The following is a 24,386-nucleotide window of genomic DNA, read 5'->3' as shown; positions in this document are numbered from 1 at the left end:
ATTGGGGTCAGTGCTGATAACAATAGTGAAGTTTGAACTTAAATCTGGAAAAAATCACTTGAAACTAAAACCTTTTTTTAAAAAAAAAAAAAAAGTAAATGTAATTGTTATAAGTAAGGTTGAGTTTTGATCTAATTTAAACCAATGGCAAAATGGTTTGTTCACACGTGGAGCAGATGCAGCAGTTGTGTATAATGGTATCGTGTCCTGAGCCAGGTGGGATTGCAGCCGTCCTCCAACATGTGTGTAAACTGCTCCTTCACCCTTTGCACACCCAGGCTTGCTGCGGAGGACGGCCAATGCTTGGGACACGTGAGGGATGTCACGGCAAAACGATACTGCCATCCATCCCTGGCCACGCTCCATGGCATGGCAGGCTGGGCTGTAGAAAGGGTGTCTTTTTCAATCATGTTATTGCAGTTGAACCCCGAAGACCTTGAGATCCAGCATAGCCCATGCTGGCCTGTTTCGGTGTTAACCAATGGATCCGATAGTGTTGCACCAAAGGCCTTGCCAGTGTCTGAAAGAGCTGAGAGAGCTTTTTAATTAGCACAGTTAATCTAACAGGACTGCAAAATGTGTCCTTTTTACTCATCAAGACAAGACCATAAGACCGTCTATCAAGAGCTTGTTGGAATGTTGTTGGTTTGATTATTTTTCCATGAGTTCCCATTTAGGTCTGTGCTCTATAACTGAGATTAGATAATGTGTTGGATAAAAATAAAGAAAGTTAACAAAGGAGGAGCCATTTTGCTACTCTTTTTAATAATTTCTATTCCATTCCGCATTTCAGCTCCATTCGTTGCTGAAGAAATGATAGTGAATCAAATGTTGCTTGTCTGATTTCCTCAGCTTTTAATTAAAAAAAAAAAAAATCCCAGTTAAGGTCAGCAGAAGGTGAATTTCAAATGACTTCTGTCTCAAATCCCACTCCTTTTCTGAAGTGCACAGAAATTTCATTTCCAAACCATGGGTATTTCCCACCGAGCTGTAATTTCAGTAGATTTAAGTTGTCTTTAATTAACCCGGCACAGGAATGGTGCCTCATGAGAGAGTCCCTGCCTTGGTTAAACATTTTTTTAAATTTATAATATTAACCCTGGGCACAGGTAACGACTGCTGGAAATCTCTTCCTTGTACTTGTAAACCTCATTTCTCAGTTTCAATCCAAAGTTCAAAGGTTTGTACGGACTTCTTAGATCAGAGGTCAGGTACAAATTGCTGCACTTTGCAGCTCCTTTCTGCCGATATGACAGAATTTCACAGCAAAGACGATTGCCTTTCATCCCCCTCTCCTCCACACATGGGCAACGCCAGGCAGTTAAAAGCGTGATATGTACAAGTCAGCCATTGGTACCTGAGTTTAATAAATAACTAACCGGGTTCCAGTGGTGCAAGGTGCATGTTATAAAAGGGGTCAAATGTCAGTGCACAAAGGAAAAAAAGAAAACAACACTCAGCCACTGACTAAGCCAAACGTTTTGAGTTTAACGTACTTTCAGCAGCGAACATTCACATCCCAGTTGTGGTTTGCTTTATGCTGATTTTCATTTCTGTGACCTGAGGGGGAGGGAACATGTTGGGCCACTTTCAGCTTTCCCTGAAGTCTCTGCCTCCTGCTGAAAGCAGAGCTGCAGGTTGGGGCCCCTGTTGTTGCACCGTTCAAGTGGTGAACGCAAAACTGAGAATGTTGCAATAAAAATAGTGGATAAGATTAGGGCGAACTGAAAAGTCCAAAGCTATTTTTGTTGTTATAAAATTGACTGAGCAAGTAGACTTTGTATGAACAGACAGGACGTGTTATGTTTCACTCTGGGATCTCCAGAAGAGTTAGCTGAAAATGTTAGGGCAGAAAGGCTGAAAAGGGAACCATTGTTTATGAACTTTTTAGATACTCTTGGTTGCACTGTAGAGTTGAACATGTTACTGTAATGTTTACACAGACAGACAAACAGACAGATAGTGTTCTGCATTCTAACAAAGAAAAATCACAAGCACGTGCATGCATATCCCTGCTCCACAGAGTTCGGCAAAGACTTTCACAGACATTTTCAATGATCAAACGAGATGACCATGTTCACATATAAGATTTTTCTTTAAAGAGGCAAGAACTGAAATAGGTGAATGTCTTATCTTTCCTCTGTAATAATTAACAGATGAGTCTAGTCATGGTTTTGTTTTTCAGTTGCACAAGATCGTTTTTCCTGTCTTATGGCAAAAGCTTGTGAGGCCCTAGTCCACACTGAAGGAAAGACTTCTTCCTTTCCTAGAAATAATGCTTTTTAAAGTAGACAGTTAATTTGGAGAACACGCTTATCTGTTCCAGCATCTCTGCAGAGAACACTGTTTAATTGCATTTATGGTAAACAAACACCACAAAAAAGTTTCCCATCAAGTACAGCTCATCCAGAATAGGAATTACTTGTTACACACCAAGTGACTACGTTGCACTTTATTTATATATCGCACGTTTTCCTGTCTGACCATGGTAATAATAGACTTTGTTGGCTATATTGAAATATGGGAATTTGGGGGAAAATGAAAGGTTGTGTTGTTTCCTGATTTGGAAACAACCCATCTCTCATCTTCTCAGCTTTCCTCAACATGTGGCTTCAATATCTTCCAGGATAATAACTTCAGCCTCAGCCAGCAACCAGTTCTATTGAAATAGCTGAGAGTTATAGAATTATTTTGAGTTGGACTGGGTAAAAGACAGAGCTGGGGCAAATGGTACAACACACGGGTTACGCAACTTGTTGGGACAAAGTTCTGAATGACTTGCAGCAAAGTGCATTACAAAATAAGGGAGGAGACTGGGTTTTGCTTACCCACACTTCCTTCAGAAGTGTTTAAAGCTGAGATGGCTGGTTTGCCACTGCAGTAGCATAAAAATACTCAAGAAACACACACTGTACCGACAGAATTAACATTGTCGAAATAGGGAAAATAACAACCATGTTGATAGGATGCTCTAGATGTTGTTGGCGCTTTGGCACATCAGTAACTTCAGCATAGCTTCATTCTTGCCATGGGAAAGCCATATACACGTGAACAGAATTTTCACTTGTGAAAATCATCAGTGATATCTCATTGAATACTATTTTTGCAGTTTCTAGGCCAGGAGGTCACATTGTTGAGGAACCTCCATCCTGGGAATGGCCGCTGCTGGGCACTGATAGTGCCTATGGATAATGCAAGTGGAACCTTCGACAGCCTTTGCAGAATCACACTCCAAATTAAATATGCCTTAGAAGGATGCAGAGAAGTTGGATAACAGAATAGGTAGAAAGTTTGTGTAATACAAAGCGACTTTATTTTGTAGGGGAATCATAGTTTTAGCTCCATTTTTTCAATTGTATATAAAATTGCTGTGAGGTAAGATTAATATGGCTAAGGGAACGAGTATAATATGGCTGAGAGAATTAGATCTGTGATTGTTATTGTTCTTAATGATAGTGATGAAAATAAAATGTTTAACCTTCAAATTGTAGTCTGAAGTTGTAGCCAATTGTTGACGGTACAAATTCGGTGTTCAATTATCTGATTAGCACACAAGTTTTAACCTGAAAAATTCCAGGATGTTAATTTACAGAATAATTTCAGGTGTTTTCCTCCTAAAAAGGAGCAAGAAGTAGAAGAACAGATTTATGTAACTTTGCTACAGTTTTTTAAAACAAACATGTTGTTTTGTTTGGTGCCAGGAGGACATAACCAGACCCTGCAAGAATTTTAAGGCAGGATTTTCAGTAGTGCTCATCACTGTCTTAAATATATCCCTATAGAAACCATTAGTCTTATAACTGATGTCAGGGGTAATAGTGGTACATGTGGAGTACTGTTGGAAATATCACCCTTAATTTTCTCTTTCTTTCTGTTCCTGCTTTGAAGGGAACACAATCAAAAGGTGAAGCAAACAGTTCTTGGTGTGTTTCGAATGGAACCAACCATTTTTAATGTGCTTAGGCCACTTAGGATGAATTTAAGCAACTGAAAATCATGCACAGACCCACTTTGCAGTAGCTCTACCCTGAAAACTGGTTTTCAGGCCCAGAATATTAACTTGCCCCACACAAGAGGAACATGACTACCTGATCAGAATGAAATAGAAGTTTAAGCTTGAAATATGAACTCTTCCACTAAATCAGTGTCCAGACCTCTGACGACAGGCCCTAGGTTAGGATGCCAAGTGTCACCCTTAGCAGAAGTGGGAATTTCTGCAGCTAGACTGGGGATTTAGTAGGCCAGTCTTATCCCATCCATTAGGTACTTTACACTGTTTCTCTCTACATTTAAGTATAGTACTTCTGGTGGGCAGAGCCACTGCTATACATGTTGATGCCTGAACATAGATGGGAAATGATGTGGTACAGCAAATGCTGCTGCATGTGCATCTCCTTGGGTTCCATGCAGGACCAGAGCCAAAAGGCTTCTCCTGGTGACCCCAGCTGAAGTTTGTTTGCCTAAATTCAGGCACACACATGATGATGAGAGTGTGCAGTGCTTTAGCAGTGCTGACAGCAGGATAACTTGCACAGCAGACAGACATGTCATTGTCAATAACTAGTGCTGATCTAATCTATGAGATTACTCTCCCAAACTGCTCATCACAAACTACTCATGAAGTCTCTTGCCAGCTGATGTTCCTGCCCCTTCAGGTCTGCTGATGCAGTTCACCACTTTCTCCAGAGTTGTGCCAAAATTATCCAGATTAAGAAAATCCAGTTTTTCAAAGCATTTAACCTAGCCTGGGGAGATTTCTTCACGCAGCTCAGTGCCTGGCTGGCACACTGTAGACACTGTCATGGCCTGTTGGCCTCAAATATTGTTATGGGTTTTTTTGTTAAAAGCCTGAAGACATTGTCCATCCCTGGTAACCTTCCCTTTCCCATATGAAAGTCTTTCAGAAGTCCCTAGCCAAAAAGCCATGCTGAAATGCTGCACTCTCTCTTGCACTGGCCCACCACAAGATTCAACTTCAGAGATGTGTATTTCATTAGTGACAGCAAGTAGGGAACCAAGCCATGATCCCGCTCCTGTTGAAAACCACACTGAGAACTAGCCTTTGACACTTGAAGTATAAATTAATTTGGAGTCAGGCAAAGTCTTTGCACGGATTTTTCACCGAAGATCAGAGCTCTTTTTCACCACACCTGCTGCCCGCCTTGCTTCTGTCTGCACTGTGCGTGGAGAGGAGCCGAGGACACCACTGCCACGGGATGTCCCCTGAGGGACAGAGGGAGAAGCCTTCTGCCAGGGAGCATATGGGCTGGCAGCGAGCAGTTGCAGGGCCAGTGGCTACCTTAGGCACATTCGTAAAAGAGGTGGGACTCTCTGTTCTGCCATTAGTTTGGGAAGGAGCACCTTGCGCGCCAGCTCCCTGCTGTGGCTGCGGCTGCAGGACTGCCAGCTGGGCCCTGCGGTGGGACATGCCATGCATGGCTCAGCTTCCGTAAACAACCCAAAAATGCTGGATTTGTTCAGCACATTTATGCAAATAAATTGTAAGAAAGGAGTGACAGTGTTGCCAAGTAAAAGAAAATGATGTATAATGATACCATAGTTACATTTAAACGCGAAGTCAACTTGCACATTACACTTGAAGCAATGCTCGAGCCACTACCTTATTTCAAATTAATGTGGCCTCTGCGTTTTTCTTTTCTGTTGACAAATATGTAAACAGGCAAACTGGGCTTTCAGTAAGAGCATTTCTGTTGATATCTGATGTTTGTGACAAAGTGATATACTTGTCATTAGTAAGCTGTTGTTGTTATATACATTTTATGTGTCTGAAGTTACCATGAGAAAACAGTCAGCTTTTAAAAATAAAGAGCTTTAATAGCAACCGTGCTTGCAGATCTGCCGCTCTATGTCAGCAGCAGGATTGCCATTCACCCTTATTATTTCAACTGAAAAAGTAGGAAGGTCACACTTAAACCGGTAGCTGTTATTTCCCTCTGTCAACAGGGTGTATTCAGTTAAAATTTTGGTGACAGACTTTCCATGTGCAGCAGCTGGGGCTTTAAAATGCAAAACTATGGCTGCTTCTTGAAGAAAGCAGGTGGCCATGGTGTGTCCATGAGGGCACATTGGGTCAGCTCAGCGGGAGTTTGTACGATCCAGGATCTGCAGCTGGAGTGGGGGAGTCCCCATCCCCTCATCCCTCCAGTTACTACTAAGCTGGTGGGTCTCCCTGGGGTCTCCTGCTATTTGCCGTAGTGCTGGCACCCATCCTACTGCTACATGACTGCTGGCAGCTGCATCACCTGCAGAAGAACACATGATGCCACTAAGTCTATATAACACAAAACTGGAGGGATGAATTAAGTGCAAACATAAACAAACCCATTTTACAGGAGCACGTGAGTGGAGTGGACATGTGGTTGCTGCCACAAGGACACCGGCTGTATCCCTGTGTTTGTAAAAGCCTGTTTTACTGCAGCAGGTTCAACAGAGGAGCAGGTGGCTGTGTAACTTCATGGGGCACTGCCCTGTGCTGGACAAGCCCAGGGATAAGAAGCTACACAGACTGTGAGCATTGCTTTCTTGCCAGGGCCTCAAGCTGCAATCAAGTCATGGTATTTCTATTTAAAAAAAGACCTGCCTTGGTTAATCAGCCTGCTCACAGTATGCTTTAGGTCAGTCACTGCCAACACAGGAAGTTTCCCGTTTAATATTCTGAGCTGTGATGTGGAAAAAGATAGGTTAAAAAGAAGGTAATTAATGTTTAGGGCAAGAACTATTTACACTTACCCAAATGGCGGCAGGGAAGGAGTTTTGTAAGCAAGGGGGAAGTGAAATTTGACCAGTTTCAGTGAAACGTGTATGTCTGAGAGGCCACCTGCATGAGAGAGAGTCCTTGGAGTGGAGACACTGAACCGAAGGACTCGCAAGCCTGGCCCCTGGTAGGCTGGCAGATCTTAGCATCCGTCTCACGTGGCATTGAACAATCAAGCAGGTTTTACCTTTTTCTGAGAAGAAAAGAACCTGATCTTGTTTCTGTTTTCATAGTTAGTCATTTAAAACTTTGTTGTCTCCAGAGCTCAACTTTCCTCACTAGCAATTAATATTTTTGTCTGCCTCTCTTGTATGAATCTCTGTCATCAAGATCAGGTGTATCTTCCTCCTCAGAGACTAGAAAACAAGTGCTTATATTTCACAAGTCACTACAATTTAATGTAGCTTAAATTTTTGCCTCTTCTAGCATTAATCACACTTGGTGGACATACTGAAATCAGTCTGGCTTTATTAAGGCCACTAAACCCGGAATACTAGCTCATGCCTTGTGTACACCCACAACACGTGGTAGCAAGGTTTCACAATCAGTTGGTGGATTAAAAAAAATGCGCAAGTAGAGTTGAACACTTTGGAAACAGGTATTTTTGAAACAAAATTTCTTGAGAGTGATTGCTTTTTGAAACAAAAAGGTTAGGTTGTTATGGCAGCCCATTTTGTAAGGCAGTAGCAACAGGAGGCGAGAGCTCTCAAACCAGACATGCCTACATTTTTTCTCGTCAAGGTAGATGGCATCTGAACTTTGGGAAGGTGTTGATTGTGCCATGTGGCAATGACTGTTGTTAAGTGCGTATGTAGCTACATCAAGTAGAATTACGTGGACTTTATAATTTTCTTAGATAGCATACGCTTATGAAATCCACCTCTATGGAGCTGCATGGAAAAAAATTAAACACGTGATCATGAATCTTGATTCCCAATAAATTACATAGGGACAGACACATTTTAGGTTCACAAAGTTTTAATTATTCACTGTCACAAATGGTGTATGTTACTGTTTGCAGCAAAGATGGCCATCAGCACTTAGCAACTGCTTCAAATACAAGTTCCAATACTAGAAATTGTCCTGCTGGTGCAATGCAAAGTGCTGGAGAACATGACAGTTCCTGGACAGCCACCAAATTAAGAGCTGGTTTCTGGTGGGCAGGAGAGGCTTTTCTCCACCTCTCCTCTCTCCACAATCCAGGTGCCCATCTGTAGCTTTCTAGACCACAGCCCCAGTGACTTAGCACTGTAGATAACAGAATACAGAGACTTTTATTTTGTAAGTTGACCTAAAACTCATGGCAATGACTCATTTCTAAACTTACCCAAACCTGGGGCGATAAGTAATTCACTTGCCAACAGGTGGCCCATGTAAAGGTAATGATTATTCCCCAGCAGTGTTTGTTTAACAAGCTTTGCTTTCATTCAGGGAAAGGTGAAGTCACACTTTCAGGAACAAATTGTCAAGTGAAAAATGAAAATGTTTTTCCCTGCCTTAGTATTTTAATTATGTCAAATAATTCCTAGGAGTAAAATAAAAATGAAGGGGGAACACTGGAATCTGCAAGAAATATATTTATCAACATTTTAAAGAAGAAGCTATCAAAAACTGATGTACTTCCATGAAAGACCTGGCTTCAAATAAACTGTTTTCTAAAGTTTTGCCTGGGCAGCAGCACCACTAGTACTGCCCTACATCTTCTCTGCCTCCCCCTCTGCTCTCCATATTTTTAAATTGAGAGGGCCCAGAAGCATCAGCATGTAACACCCGTGGCCCAAACACACCTCTGGGATCAGGCCCTACCACAGACCAAGGTGCAGAGGTCTGGTTTCCCAATCCCAAACGCATTTAGGACCTGAACCAGGCACAGTGCTGTTTGCCCTGACTGGTGCGTGGCCATCTCTGGGTACAGACCAGCACAACTCTGGGCAGCTCAGGAGCTTTACCCAAAAAAAAACTCTGAGGTGCTAAGGTTACTAGGATTTAAATGGGTTTTGTGGACCATACAAATCAGACTTAGATGCCTAAATATTGCACCCATGTTTCCATGGACTTGAGCCTACTGTACTAGTGAAAGACCTGCCTGCACGGTAACCAATGCACTGAAAATGCCCAAATAGTTCTAATGAAGTGTATCTATTGGGGTGCTATTGAGAAGGAGAGAAATCTGTGTTCCACTGAATAACATGACTACATAGAATAAATGAATCTAGCTGAAGCTTTGTCCTTTCTTTTTGGAAAATAAGCTTGTCAATCCCAGGTCGTTTGTTACAGTGGTTTGCAGAGTTTCCTACAGGGGGCAGTGTTTTTTGGTAGTCCCATCAACAAATTGGTCATGAAAGCAAATCAGCTAAGGCTGATGGACTTAAAAAAAAACAAGAACAAAAACAAACACAAACAAACAACCCCCACACAAACGAGGAGGAGCCAATGGTGTAGCAGTCAGTAGGTGGCATCTTCTCAGAAGACAGCTGGAATAGGACTGAACACAAGGATGTGGCATTTAGGAGTAACAAAGATAAGGCATGCCGGCTGCATGGGAAATAACCACAGTGAGTGCTCCTTCTGGAAAGGATTTGGAGTTAGATTTGACAAAAAAAAAAACAAAACAAAACAAAACAAAACATGTGGTTTGCTATTGAGAAGCTGTGTAGAAAAAGGTCTTGGTGATACAGAGACATGGGAAAAGGGGGGATGATCTTTACTCCTGTATATAGCAAAACTGAAAAAAACTGTCAAAAGAGCCACAGAAACAATTTTAGGTGAAAAAATAACTGATTGTGAAAGAATTCAGGAGTTCAACCTGCAAGTTTTATTAAAAAGACAGAGTTGTGGCTTGATTACACAACTTAAATATCATCATAAGGCAAAAGCAGAGGTCTTAAAAGAGTCTTTAAGCTATCAGAGAAAGGTTTAATAAGTAATCCTAGCTGGAAGCAAAAGCCAGACAAATTCTCATGAGAAATATAGCACGCTTGCTTGTCTGAGGGATTGATTAGCAAACAAGACATAAAGGGAAGTGATAGGGTCTACAGCTCTTTTATACCTTACAACCAAGGTCCTTCTGGAAGATACAGTTTACTCAGATAAATGTTATAGGAGTCAATGTACCAATAATAATAAAATGTAATGGTCCACGTCATAAGCACTCATATTAAATGGTCTGATGGTCCTTTCCAGTTTTAAAAGTCAATGAATTAACTATGCTTACAGTCTCAGTGTCTTATTTAGTTGTGCTCAGGTAGGAATCCCTTCTGCTCTTGCAGCTGTAGTCGTTAGCATGGTCATCTCCTCCTGTATGTCTGCATTTCCCACACTCTGCTTGCATTCAAACGCAGAATGAGGTTTCAGAGATTTGCCTTCCCCCTGTAGGCTTGCAGGTCTGTACTGGCCAATTGCTCTAAAGCAAGTTGTCTGTCATAAAGGAGTGATTCTCCTCAGTCTTTTTAGAGTCCTGTTGTAATAATGGAAGAGACAAGCCCATCATGCAACTCAGAAGCTTGCCAGATCACAATTTGCATGGGAGAGCAAGAACTGGGTCCTCCAATGATGAAGTGTATTTGTTATTTCCTACTCAACTCTTACTGTGAAGGCCTAGAGGAGCAAGGGGTTGTTATCAAACAAAAACCATGACCGGCGCTTCTCATGCATTCGCCATCTTTCACTGTGAAGTATGGCACCTGGCACTTGCGCTGTTCGGGAGCGGATGGAGTAACCAAGTAAAGACTGAGGAGGAGGAGAGGGCTCTGGAGGTGGGGACCACCAGCTCCATAGCAACATCTTCCCTTTCCCAGTCCCATGCCAGCTCCTTCCTACCCATTCAGAAGGGAGACAAATCTCCCTAGGGTCTTGAGGTTTTGAGGTTCTTGGTGGCATCCCTTCATGTGACTTCAGCCTCCTGTGGCAGCAGCTCTCCATGCTGGGGTGGTACAGGCAGGTGATCCACACACACCCTTCAAAGAGGGGCTGTGCCTACATTGAGGATGCTCTGCCCCTGCAAGATAAAGTCTTAGGCTGGTATGGCTCATTCATCAGCTTTTCTGCAGCCTTAGTCCCAGTTTGAAAAATGAACTTGCAGAACAACTGCAGAATGGCAAAAGAGAGGGGTGGGTTTCCAGTGGTAGCTAACAGCTTCTAATGAGTGTCTTCCTTCTTCCTTTGACCAGTTTTTATCAGGCTGTGAATGAGTTTGGCACCATGACTGCTGAGGACTCAACTGCAAGGATGAGCAACGATTCCTCCAATGTGGCTACCACGAAAGTTCCTGAAGGTGTTGCTGGTGCACCGAATGAGGCAGCTCTGCTGGCCCTCATGGAACGCACTGGATATAGCATGATCCAGGAGAATGGGCAACGCAAGTATGGTGGCCCTCCTCCTGGTTGGGAGGGCCTGCATCCCCCTCGTGGCTGTGAAGTCTTTGTGGGCAAAATCCCCCGCGACGTCTATGAAGATGAGCTCGTCCCTGTGTTCGAGTCTGTTGGTCGCATCTATGAAATGCGCCTGATGATGGACTTTGATGGGAAGAACCGTGGCTATGCCTTCGTGATGTACACACAGAAGCACGAGGCGAAGCGTGCTGTCAGGGAGCTGAACAACTACGAAATCCGCCCCGGCAGGCTGCTGGGTGTGTGCTGCAGCGTGGATAACTGTCGGCTCTTCATCGGAGGCATTCCCAAGATGAAGAAGAGAGAGGAGATCCTGGAAGAGATTGCCAAGGTGACAGAAGGCGTGCTGGATGTCATTGTGTATGCCAGTGCTGCAGACAAGATGAAGAACAGAGGCTTCGCCTTTGTGGAGTATGAGAGCCATCGAGCAGCAGCAATGGCCAGGAGGAAACTCATGCCAGGGAGGATCCAGCTGTGGGGACACCAAATTGCTGTTGACTGGGCAGAACCAGAGATAGATGTGGATGAAGATGTCATGGAGACTGTTAAAATCCTCTATGTGAGGAATTTAATGATTGAGACCACAGAGGACACCATTAAAAAGGTCTTTGGGCAGTTTAACCCTGGCTGTGTAGAGCGGGTGAAAAAAATACGTGATTACGCCTTTGTGCACTTTACAACCAGGGAAGACGCTATTCATGCCATGAACAACCTTAATGGTGTAGAACTGGAAGGCTCGTGCCTGGAGGTTACCTTGGCCAAGCCGGTAGACAAGGAGCAATACACTCGCTACCAGAAAGCAGCAAAAGGAGGGGCCACAGCAACGCCTGAAGTAACTCAGCAACCTAATTATGTTTACTCTTGTGATCCATATACACTAGCGTATTATGGATACCCATACAATGCCTTGATCGGGCCCAACAGAGATTACTTTGTGAAAGGTTAGTACGCGCAATTAGGGGACGTGATGGGCAGGTTTGGTTTTGGGCTGATGCAGCCTAAGCTCTGCCTGAGCCAAAGGACAGCTGGTGCGATGCACTTTTTTCTCAAACACTCTTTTATAGGTCTTTTTGCCATATTTTTATTTGGTCTCATTTTAATTTATGACTACACAGACTATATTTATCTAGAAATAATGGCTAATGTATGGGCTAGTATGAGGGAGGCATCAATAATATAGTTAAGAATGAGCTAACGGACCAAGCGTGGGATGGTGAAGAGTGAGATCTGGGGTTTATGAATGCTGTACTAAGTCTGAGCAAGTCCAACGACTTCAGTTTCTGACGCCTCTTCCAAAGATCTAGAACCTAAGAATTAGAGATCATGACAAAGAGTGCTTTGCCTTCTCCTGGAGATGTGGGTATGGTGACCTCATCATCCAAAGGGAGAGGTGCCAGGGAAAACCTCAGCTGGAAACTTTCCAGGTGTCATTTGCATTAAAATGACAGCAGTGCTATGTCCTTTATAATGTCGATTAATATCTACATGCAGACAGAAACATGTGTGTGCAAAATAATTCTTTTCTTGCATATACTTAATGAGTTATTGGTTACAGTTATTAAAAATTAACCAAAAATCAGTCATTCAAAAAAACCTGGTGTTACAATTACAAGTATCTTGTACTTACAGATATTATAGTTTCCTGAAATGTAATGTGTATTTCCATACAATAGGCAGTTTAGCATTAATATATTGTTAGAGCACCCACATAAACCAAGAAATATTTTTAACTCTAGTTTATCAAGAATTTCAGCTTCTTCGCATTTTCCAGATTTGTACTTACACTGAACAACAAAGAAGTTAACTAACAGTCTAAATATTCAACTAGGCCATCATAGACTGCACTAGTACCACAGTGTCCAAAGCACTGTTATAAAGTGTGTGGAGACACTAAGATAATTAAAGGCAATATTTTTGGAGATGGGGTATATTCACACTACTACTATAAGAGCAGAGGAAACAGACAACACTAGTAAAAGCATATGCAATGGTGGGACAAAGTTAGTTTAAGGCCAACAATTCTGGGCCATCTGTGGAGGGTCCCACCACAGCAGCTGAGAGGTTTGGTCTCCTTTGGAGGAGCGCTGAGAGCAGAAGTTGTTCCTACTGCAGAGGTATCACCTCTGGAGGGCCTCTCTCTCTCTGCTGAGTGCATTATACCTGTAACACTGGCCATGAGAGTTGCATCAGTATAAAAAAGCAGTTAATATATGGTCAGAAACACCAAGAGCAAAATGTATGTAGTCTTAATGGGTACTTCTAAGGCCAAACTCTTCTATTTTCATAAGTGGAGTCACTAAGACTCAGATCAAACTAACTCCAGCAGCCGGTTTCTAATGCCGGTTTCTCATGACTCCTGGTCTCAGTCTAGGGCGGTTTGTGCTTCCCATGGGGCTCTCACTCTCTGTTACTCACCATCCTCTCCTGTGTTGTTACCATAAGCAGGCAGCATACGAGGCAGAGGGCGAGGTGCAGCTGGCAACAGAGCCCCAGGCCCCAGGGGCTCCTACCTGGGGGGATACTCCGCCGGCCGCGGCATCTACAGCAGGTACCACGAAGGCAAAGGAAAACAGCAGGAGAAAGGATACGAGCTGGTACCCAACTTGGAGTTACCTGCGGTCAATCCAGTGGCCATCAAGCCTGGTGCAGGTTAGTGTGCAATGAGGGGAGGAAGGCAGAGGTGATGGGTGAGCCCCCATGACAAACCCCGTGTCAGGCACATGTGGACCCCTCCAGCCCATGGCTACAGCAGTGAAGACATCCACAGGGCTGGGGCTCAGCTCTCCCCTGTGCCAGGTGCCTCCTGGCCCTGGTCAGGCTTTCTGCAAACAAGAGGCACCCAGTGGGGAAGGGGTCACAAATGTCTGGGAGCAATTCAGACCAAAGGAAAAAGAGCTGAAGCTGTGCCCACTCCTCCTGCCCCCTCTTGCAGCTCCTCAGGAGGAAGCAGACTTTCTTCTCTGTCTAGTCATGTACACTAGACCATGGTGACTACGGGCAATCTTCTCTTTTAATTTCCTCGGTGCTAATGTCACCCTGGGTGATTCGCACCCCAGCCAGGTCAGAGCTCTCCCCATCTCAGCTCATATTTCTCTGGCGTTATGAGGCTGGGAAAAGGACCTGGGGCTTTCCCACTGCAGGGGAGCCCCTAGCTGAGGAGAGATCCTCCAACACCCTCCGCAGCATGGGGAAGGAGTGATGCAGGGAGCCCTCGGGGTCCAGCTCACAGCTGTGCAGTGACCTGAAGGAGGTTCTCTCAGTTCTGCTGGGCTGCAGGGAGCCAGTCCAAGGGCCAGGGCAGGGATCACCTCTTTCTGCCACATCCTCAGCTGAGTATTCAGCTGCAGTGGTTTCCCAAAACATGCTCCATACTACAGCTTGCATCTAACAAAGGCTGTGAAGAGTTCTTCATAAGAGCTGGATGAGACAATGTGATTAGAGGTCTAGAGACAAAGGAAGGATGTTAAGATTAAAGCTGTTTCCAAAGGAAGATCAGACTTCCTGAGAAAACTACCCACTTACAATCAGAAAATATTACCACTATGTGTTTGTAAAGATACTTCAGGAATTCCAGCTCTTACTAAGGGATGCTGGAAAAGTGGCCTTTGAAATGCACACCTATTAGTGGTGTCTGTTGTTTGTTTGACTGCCAAACAAAAATCTGAAGCTCAAGTCTAAATCATAGAATGTCCTGAGTTGGAAGGGACCCACAAGGATCATCAAGTCGAACTCCTGTCCCTGCATATGACAACCCCACAGTTCACACCACGTCTCTGAGGGCATTGTTGTCTCTTCTTGAACGCTGTCAGGCCTGGGGCTGTGACACCTCCCTGGGGAGCCTGTTCCAGTGCTCCAGCACGCTCTGGGTGAAGAACCTTTTCCTAATGTCCAACCTAAACTTCCCTTGGCACATCTTCCTGCCATTCTCCTGGATTCTGTCATTGGTCACTAAGGAGAAGAGATCAGCGCCTGTCCCTCCTCCTCCCCTTGTGAGGGAGCTGTAGGTGCCATGGGGTCTCCTCTTCCCCAGGCTGAACAAACAAAGTGACTTTAGCCACTCCTCATACAGCTTCCTCTCCAAACCCTTCACCAACTTCGTAGCCCTCTTCTGGACACTCTCCAGTAGCTTTAAATCCTTTTTATCCTCTGGCACCCAGAACTGCACACAGTGCTCCAGGTGAGGCCACAGCAGTGCAGAGCAGAGCGGGACAATCACCTCCCTGGCCCAGCTGGCAATGCTGTGCTTGATGCACCCAGGACACAAGGACACAGTTGGTCCTCTTGGCTGTCAGGGCCACTGTTGGCTCTTGTTCAACCTGCTGTTGACCAGAACCGCCAGACCCCTCTCCGTAGAGCTGCTCTCCAGCATCTCGTCCCCCAGTCTGTATGTATAGCCAGGGTTGCCATGTCCCAGGTGCAAAATCTGGCACTTGCCCTTGTTGAACTTCATGTGGTTGGTGATTGCTCAGTTCTCCAATTTGTCCAGATCTCTCTGCAGGGCCTCTCTGCCCTTGAGAGTGTTGACAGCTGCTTCCAATTTTGTGTCATCAGCAAACTTACTAAGCAATGCCTCAAGTCCTAAGTCTAAGTAATTTATAAAGACATTGAAAGTGCTGGCTCTAAGACAGATCCTTGTGGAACCCCGCTAGTGACTGGTTGCCGGCCCGACATAACCCCGTTTACTAGAACTCTTTGAGCCCAGCATGTCAGCCAACTGCTCACCCACTGCATTGTGTGATTATCCAGCTGTACGCTGGACATCTTGTCCAGGAGGATACTGTGAGAGACAGTATCAATGCTTTACTGAAAATGGTTCTATACTTGAAGCATGCTGAGATCCAGATTTCTTTATTGGGTCTTCCTCTTTCATATGGTTCCAGCACAGTCTCTGAGCACAGAAGCACCCACTCTGTTTTCCCTAATCAGATCAGCTGATCTAGTAAGAGGTACCACATGCAAGACTTACCTCTGTTATTAAGAGTATGAGTCTGAAAGCACATTACCAGAATGGAGGAGTAGAGATGTACTGACTCTGTAAAGTTTCCTACATTTAAAATAATATTAAAGGTAATTTCTTTGCAAATAGTTAGAAAACTCCTACGAGGTCACCCCAACAACTCCAGCTGCTTGTTACTGCTTTTCTGCCAGAAGCCACTGCAGAATGGATCATGTGAGCTCTCTGCCTTTGCATTGGTGAGAAATTATCCAGGTTATGTAAACCAGTGATAAAACTGGTTTGAGCTGACCAGGTGGACTTGGTGTAGAAGGTGAACTGGAAAAGCTCACGGGTGGAGGTGTCTGCTTGAGGAAACAGTGGTAGATCACTGGCAATGGAAACATCTCTTCCTGAAAGATATCAGACCAGATCCCTTGTTGCAGTCTCCAGGATGAAAATGAGAGTACTGCTTGCTGGCACCTGTCCTCTCCCCAGGCAGACCTGGACACTTCCACACTGCAAAGTTTCATCCCAGTGAAAGGATTCTATGTGTGTATTTGGCTTAATTTCTGAATTACTGGCTGCACCTCCCATAGATGCCAACATCACCATCATTTACCGATTGCTCTGTTTTCCCTGTGAATAACTTTACTGCTGAAAGGCTCAAGAGCTGAATGCTGAAGTGTGCACTATAAGGCAGCTATGGAAATCATAGCATCACGGAATCACAGACTGGTTTGGGTTGGAAGGAACCTCAAGGATCATCTAGTTCCAACTCTCTTGCATTGGGCAGGGACCCCTAGATCATGTTGCCTAAAATTCCAACCAGCCTGACTTTGAACACATCCAGGGATGGGGCATACACAGGTTCCCTGGGCAACCTGTTCCAGTGCTCATCACACTCATAGTAAATATTTTTTTTTCCTTATATCCAGTTTAAATCTAGTCTCAGTTTAAAACTGTTATCTCTTCTCCTGTCACTACAGGCCTTGCTAAAAAGTCTGTTCCCAGCTTTCTTATAAGCCCCTTTTAAGTACGGAAAGGCCACAATGAGGTCTCCCTAGAGCCTTCTTTTCTTCAGGCTGAACAACCCCAGCTCTCTCAGCCTTTCCTCATGCAAGAGGTGTTCCAGCCCTCTGATGATTTTCATGGCCCTCCTCTGGCCTCACTCCAACAGGTCCATGGACTTTTCTGTACTGAGGACCCCAGAGCTGGATGCAGTACTCCAGGTGGGGTCTCACAAGAGTGGAGCAGAGGGGGAGTCACCTCCCTCCACCTGCTGGCCATGCTTCCTTTGATGCAGCCCAGGGTATGACTGGCTTTCTGGGCTGCAAATGCACATTGCTGAGTCATGTCCAACTATTGTGATTATTGGAGATGTTCAGCAAAGCACCTTTCCTCCCTAAGCAGTGCCATGAAGCTGCATTTTGTAGCGTGGACCAACATACTGCCTCTGAACACTGCCATTCTGACTGGAGCATTTTCTCTTCATTTGGGAGACCTTAGCTCTAATTGTTTTGTGTTCCCATTTTGGCACAAGGGAGAATTCTCTAAAGAACAGTTGCTTTTACAGGGCTGCTTGCTCTTTGAGATGAGGTCTTGGAGAACCTCTCCTAATGTGCCTGATGTGCCTGGTCTCTCCTAGTGGCCATCCCTGCCATTGGTGCCCAGTACTCCATGTTTCAGGCTGCGCCACCAGCCAAGATGATGGAAGACGGCAAAATCCACACTGTTGAGCACATCATCAACCCTATAGCCATCCAGCAGGACCCAGCCAGCGCAGCAGCTGCTGCAGCAGCCGCTGCCGCAGCCGTAATACCAGCTGTCTCAACGCCTCCCCCATTCCAGGTGAGTTCAGCACGTAAGTTCTGCTTCCCATGCATCCCACTTCCCATGCATCCCACTTCCCATACATCCCGCTTCCCATATGTCCCACCCTGCATACCCGGGGTGGAGAGAAAGCCTTGCCTCTTGCCCTACTCCCATTCAGGAGCTGCTGTTGAGGATGTTATGGTGCCCAACAGCCCTGCAGTTCATCTGACCTTAGATACGCACACTTTGGACAGCTGCTCTCCTGCTATGGGGGATCCAAATCTAGGAGGGAGGGAGCAACCCCCTTCATGATGGCATAACTGTCATTTAACAGAGCACATGCTACCTACCCTCCTGTTGTCACCTCCCCTTATAGGGGGTTTGCAATTCAGGGAGTGGCAATGGGATATTGCAGCAATTCAAGCACTTTATTTTTGAGGTCTGAACAAGACGCTTTCCTCCCAGGGCCGCCCCATCACACCGGTGTACACCATGGCTCCCAATGTGCAGCGGATCCCCGCTGCCGGGATTTACGGGACAAGTTACGTGCCATTTGCAGCACCTGCCGCAGCAACGGCGACGATAGCCACGCTACAGAAGAACGCTGCCGCTGCCGCCGCCTATGGAGGATACGCCGGCTACATCCCCCCAGCGTTCCCAGCTGCCACCATCCAGGTCCCCATCCACGACATCTACCAGACGTACTGAGACTGTCAGCATAGGAGGGCAGCAGAGAAACACACACTGAAGGAACACTTTACTATTTATGAAGAAAGAATTGGCTGCGAAAGAGTAAACATTTGGTCTCAGTAAACTGAAACAGAAAGTGAAGAATGTCATAGAAAAACGTTTGAAATATTTTCTACGTTTGAAGTTTTCACTAACTTTTTTAGGCTATTTTTAAAATTTAACACACCTGTATTCATACATTTCTAAAGGACCTCAATGCATCCAGCCCACCGCTGACGTGCATTTATACGCATCCTAGTGGGGTTGCATAGGGTCTTAATTTTTTTTTTTTAGCAGTTATATTTTCAATATATTTGTGGTATGAAGGTTATTTTTTAGTAACTTCTGCACTCCAGAAATGTCTATTTTGTAGTGCCTTTAATAATATATCAGCTATATATTAAAAAGCACACTTGAGCAGCTAGGGAAAGTTTTAACAATATATTTTGAAGAATATATTCAATATTTAAAAAAAAACATACCTTAGAGTTTTTTAAGAAAAAAAACAACAAGTATCTTATTTAAAAAAAATACTGGAAAGTGCAATTTGAAAAAAATGTGCAAGACCTCTGCATTTTTGTGCTGGCATTAATACAATCTGCTTGTTCTTATTTGAAATCAGAACTAATATCGCCTGTTTGAAAGAAAAAAAGAAGCCTCCTCACACAAACCTCTTCACGGTGTGATTTGCAGGCTCGCTTTAAGGAAAGGCTCTGAGTTTTCCTAAACAACTGGAGTTTCTATTTATTGAAGCTACTCGTAGTCTGAGCACGTGCAGAAACGAGTAGCTGCTATTTCGCACGAGGTGTCTTGACTTAGATCTTTATCCAGTATAAAGCCTAGGTTCTTTTTCAACTCTCTTTATTTTATTCTTTGAAGTATATGCTGTAGTGACTGACAATATATGCTGCTGTTGGTGAGAGCAGGTGCGCTCTTGCTGAGAGGGTGCGCAGCGTTACTTACCCATCGCTCTATCATGTTCTGTGAGAAATTTCTGAGGTACTGGGGTGGTAGTAATACTGGAATTACTGAAACGGGGCTAGCCTCCCGCCCAGCCTCCCTCCCACGCTTAATTCCCCTTCTCTGCAACTGGAGTTGTACATGCACAACAGGGGTGGGAGCGTTAGACCCGACGATTTTAAGACATAGAGCCTGTAAATATCTTTTAATATACATTTTTAGAGTCATTTTATGTTGCAAATTTACATGGTATGTGGTTTGCCACAAAACAAAAACCTTTTATTGCGATGTTATAAAAAAGTTTGTTTTATTAAGAAGTAAATATATTATTGCAGTGTTTTGTGGCCTGTTTAAAGGCTTTTATTTAGTAGTGCGGTGAATGTAAAATATAGTAAAATGGTAAAGAAATACCTTGCCCATTGTATGAAGTGCGTCAGCCCTGCAAACACAGCTCGAGTGACACGGGGTGCAAAGCAGGGAGTGAGCAAACAACGTGCCTTTACTTTTTGTGGTACAAGTACCAACCAAAAGGGTTTCATATAGGGTATATTTTGACAACTGAACCCCTTCCAGACCATGTCCAGCTCAGTTAAGTGACCTTTTTAAGGTGACCTTTTAATATACTTTTTTTCTTGCCTCAAAACTGAGCGGTTGTTTTTCAGGTGCTCTTGCTCAGCCAAGCTGAGCTCCCGCTCGCCCCGCCGAACCCGTAGCGACAGCACTGTGAGGAGGGGGTTAACCATTAGGTTGGACTCTGCCCCTCCGCACTCCTGCCTGGCATGTTTTTATTGTCTCTAACTGTGCTCTCAAAAGTGCACCCAGACCTCAGTCCTGCGGCCCTGCCCGTTTTTTCGCAAGAGGAGGTAAATTGGGCAAAGCCCTGGGTCGGCCGGCACTGCTTCCTCCGTGGGGGCTCCCTGTGGCCAAGGGCTCGCATGGCTCAGCAGTAACTGCTGCCACGGATCTGTGGGCTCTGCACAGACATTCCCAGGCTCTGGAAAAGGCTGTCTGCTGGCTTGGGTCTCTGCAGACCCTTTCCAGCCCCCTGCCACAGCCACGTTCACCCGCAGAGGAGGGGTGAAGGTTGATGGTTCCCTTCCCACCCATCATCTCCTCGCTGGCAGTATGAGGGTCCTGTCACTGACAGAGGTGGCAAGGAGAGAAAGGGGCCAACGAGGGAAAAGCCCAAGGTGCCCCCGGCCACCGGTTGGGTACTGTCTGCACCAGGGCAGGAACGGGAGAAAGTGGGACATTGGGATGCAGGCAGGACATGGGGACACAGGCAGGACATGGGGACGCAGGTAGCTGGGTCATGCTGAGCCTCCCGCCTGTGCTTTACACTTGCTTCTAAACCATTTCGTGTACACTACTACTGAGGTAAGTCTGATAACTTGAAATGTGAACATCTCTAGGTTAAGAACAAACTAGTCGAATAAATATATATATTAAAAAAAAAAAAAAAAAGCTAGTGTGCCTTATTCTCAAAAGAGCTGATATTTTACCTGTTTTATTGTATCTCTGTTTTTCTGTATTGTCAGAAGCTTCTGAGTTTATTTAGTTCTTGCTCAATTTACGGTACATTTCTAGGATGTAGTGAATAAAGCATTCTTTAAAAATGGAGACTGTTATTTCATTGCAACATCCTGCTGCCAGGTTAGCCACTCCACCACGGCTGTGCTCCCCTCCAAGAAGGTGTTTGGGCAGGAGGGAGTGGGGCACCACAGCTGGCATCCCACAGGCTCCTGCAGGGAGAAGAGATGCACTTGTTCCCCCATCCCACCACCTGAGGAGGACAATGACCTTCCCAGCAGGCATATTGGGCATTTCCCCATTCTTACAGCATACCCTCGGTCTGACTAAATCTCTTTTCATGTCCAGTTTAGAGTCGGTGCCTGGATATGGATGGAGGAACTGAAGCTGGCATCCCTCCACACTTTCCATCCACACAGCAGACAAAACCCCTGTGGCCCTGTTGCGTGTCCTTGCTGTAGGGCAGAAGTGCTGAGGGCTGACATTTGGTTTTCATCTCAGTGTGCTCTACCCTGCAGAAACACAGAAAGCTCTGCTGCACCTCTTGGCAGTATTTGCCATCCTCCAGAGTCCATGGCTGTTTCCTCAGGGTAAGTCCACCCAGACAAAATGTGCTGAAAATACCAAGTCTCAGGAGAAGAGAAGTGTGAGGGAGCAGAGGTAAACTGAGGCAGAGAGGAGGGATGGGAGCGGTGGTGGCCACCGAGGCAGGGACTAGTGCTAATGAATAATCCCAAAGAGAAGGAGACCAGATAAATACTGCATGAGCTTCTACATCTGTTGTAGGAAAGCAAAAGTGTCTGCAACTTCCTCGGGTTTCCCTAGTTATCTTTTGTGCAAGGAAATAGAAAGAAAATATATTTTTAAATTTTTTTCACCTAATTTTGCCCGTTTTCCATGTATAAATGTTGCAGGTTTGGTTTAGGAGTCTGCGTGTTCCAGCAATCATTTCCAGTACCAGGCCAATCTATTATTCTCGGGGAATGGGTAATTAACACGATGCTAAAAGCAGCTCTCAAGAAGAGACAGACACGTTAGGACTTCACCTGTCAGACAAATCAAGTCACACAAGATGATTAATGCCATCCTTGAAATTCACTGCTGACCTTTCTACTCACTAGAGGTCCACCTATGTTCGCTTGGATGAGAATGAAACCAGCAGCAAACCAGTGCCCTTCACAGGTGCTCAGAGGTGGGGCAAGTCCCTCATAAAAAGCAATGTTTTCCAAGTCAGGTGAAGAACTGTGCCACACTGAAATATGTTTCTGGCTCTTTCCTCTTTCCCTTTATCCAAGGTACCCAAGATTAAAATGAGTCTACACAGCTTTTTCTAAACAGACACTTTACAATATTTTTTTTTTTTTTTTAATTTTCCTAGACGGCTGGTTTCTGAGTTCAGTTTTGTAAGATCTTAATTAATGATTAACCCATCGTAAGGCTGAAATATGCAAGTCATTCTCAGGATATTAACATAAACAATGCCAGAGAAATGCAATTGTGCTTTCAAGATGACCTTGCTGCCTCGGGAATGTCAGGAGCTCTGCTGAGGCCTTGGGCACTGTGACAACTCAACATGCTGCCAAGTCGATCCCATTCTCTTTCTGAACGCCTGTCTTGATGATCTTGAAGAGCAGACACGCACTCTCTAGCTGGTATCTACCTAAATTGCTAAACAACAGCTTTGACTTTCTCCAGGAAACCCCACCCATTAACACCACTGTGATACAGCTACTATATAAACAGATTAACAAGAAATTCAAGTGGATTAACACCACTCTGGTATTGCAACATCTCATTTATATAAGCACTACAGCTCAAAGTTTATGCAAAATGCATTTTTGATACATCTGAAAAGGCATAAACAGTACCCCAACTCCTTCTCTACAGCTGGTGTTACACACCTAAGACCTCTGCTCTGGCTGGGTCCTGAGCACCTGCTGAGTTCTCTGCTCCCCATATGCCTATCAGCCACAAAACTGGCCCATCATGCTGACCTGTAAAATAAATAAACCCCAGACCTACCTCATAACAGGAGAAACTACGTTTGCTGTGCATCTAAAAGCCAGCAAAGTCGGGTTTTATGCTCCAGTGTGTCAATTAAATGCTGAACCACAGTTGACTGAGTTTCAAGGCCAAGTTCTGCCTGGCAACAAAACGGTCAGAAGGGTGTTGCAAGGAGAGGCTGCAACTTAAGGAATAAAACAGGGCAGTTTTGTGGCACCAAGTCCTTCTCTCCTGGCACAAAGGCAAGCTGTGCCATGCTATTATGGTTGTTCAAGGTGCCAAAGAGCACAGAGCTACGGAAATTTTTAGAAATTTGGTACTGTAGTAGCACTTCCCATACAAAGTATTTTTTCCTGTCAAGCTGATTAATTAGATCACACACTTTTTCCTTCACCCAGAAGGCCAGGACTGGAGTTCACTGGTTTCCTGATGAAAGAAGACAGAAGCACTCACTGTCTTGCAATCCTTGTTCAGGCAAAGTTGCAGATCGTGCATGTGGGAGTTGAGCAGACAAGACTAAGTCTGCACCAGAAAACTTCCTGGGTAAAAATGCTCAGATGTGCTCAGGTAAGCCAGATCTTACTGAGGCATGAAACCCCCCCTGCAAACCGCCTTCACAAGCCACAGGAGTGACCTCAAGCTAACCAGTAAAGAGAGAGATGCATTTAAATCAGAGGCAAACCAGCCTACACTTAAAACACTTCCTTTGTTCCAAAGCTTTGAAGCAATAACTACGACAACCAGTTCTTGCTCCTGTAACAAATCTGTAGGATACGGACCAGGGTTTCCTACAGTCACTCAACAGGCCACATAATGACAAGGGATTACTTATTAAACTTGTTATGCATGCACTGGCTGTACACAGGGCATCCTTAGTTTCTCTAGTCTTTGACTTTTCAGCTGCTGCCCTCGCAAGAGGGCTTTCCAGCCATGTAATAAGCTAAGGATTCCCTCAAGACTTGGCTTCGCTCCAGGCAGACAGATCCCTTGGCTCATCAGCCTTTGTGCAGGATGCAGAGGGACACAGCCCTAGTCAGCAGCTGCAACACCAGCATTCAAGCAGCACCATGGAGGCATTTGTCACCCCACAATCCTCTCAGCAGTGACAGTGTAGCTGCCCAGAGCACTCAGGAGTGCCGTGGCAGAAAAGATGATGAGCTCCAGCACCTCATCAATGATAATGTCACCAAAGACATATCTAAGGAAGAAAATACCTGATTGCCTTGCCCTTCAGCATCATGTAAGTGGTCTG

At 44.8% G+C, this 24,386-nt stretch overlaps 1 protein-coding gene across 10 annotated transcripts in view; it reads left to right on the top strand.

Annotated features, from left to right (window-relative positions):
* Positions 1-21,220, top strand: part of RBM47 (RNA binding motif protein 47) — a 78,800-nt gene extending 57,580 nt beyond the window's left edge. For 8 of the 10 annotated variants that reach the window (XM_065060731.1, XM_065060730.1, XM_065060732.1 and 5 more), the window contains 4 exons: positions 10,945-12,104; positions 13,606-13,812; positions 17,745-17,947; positions 18,377-21,220. In XM_065060731.1, coding sequence (XP_064916803.1) covers positions 10,945-12,104; positions 13,606-13,812; positions 17,745-17,947; positions 18,377-18,619 — 1,813 coding nt within the window. In that variant the 3' untranslated portion in view covers positions 18,620-21,220. The remainder of the gene's footprint in view (positions 1-10,944; positions 12,105-13,605; positions 13,813-17,744; positions 17,948-18,376) is intronic. The other 2 variants (XM_065060733.1, XM_065060729.1) reach the window with 1 other exon arrangement.
* Positions 21,221-24,386: the final 3,166 nt, after the last annotated feature.

The sequence above is a fragment of the Columba livia genome, chromosome 4 (assembly GCF_036013475.1).
Source record: "Columba livia isolate bColLiv1 breed racing homer chromosome 4, bColLiv1.pat.W.v2, whole genome shotgun sequence".
Lineage (NCBI taxonomy): Eukaryota > Metazoa > Chordata > Aves > Columbiformes > Columbidae > Columba > Columba livia.
The sequence above is the reverse complement of the archived record's forward strand: the minus strand, read 5'-3'. Positions and strand labels throughout refer to the sequence as shown.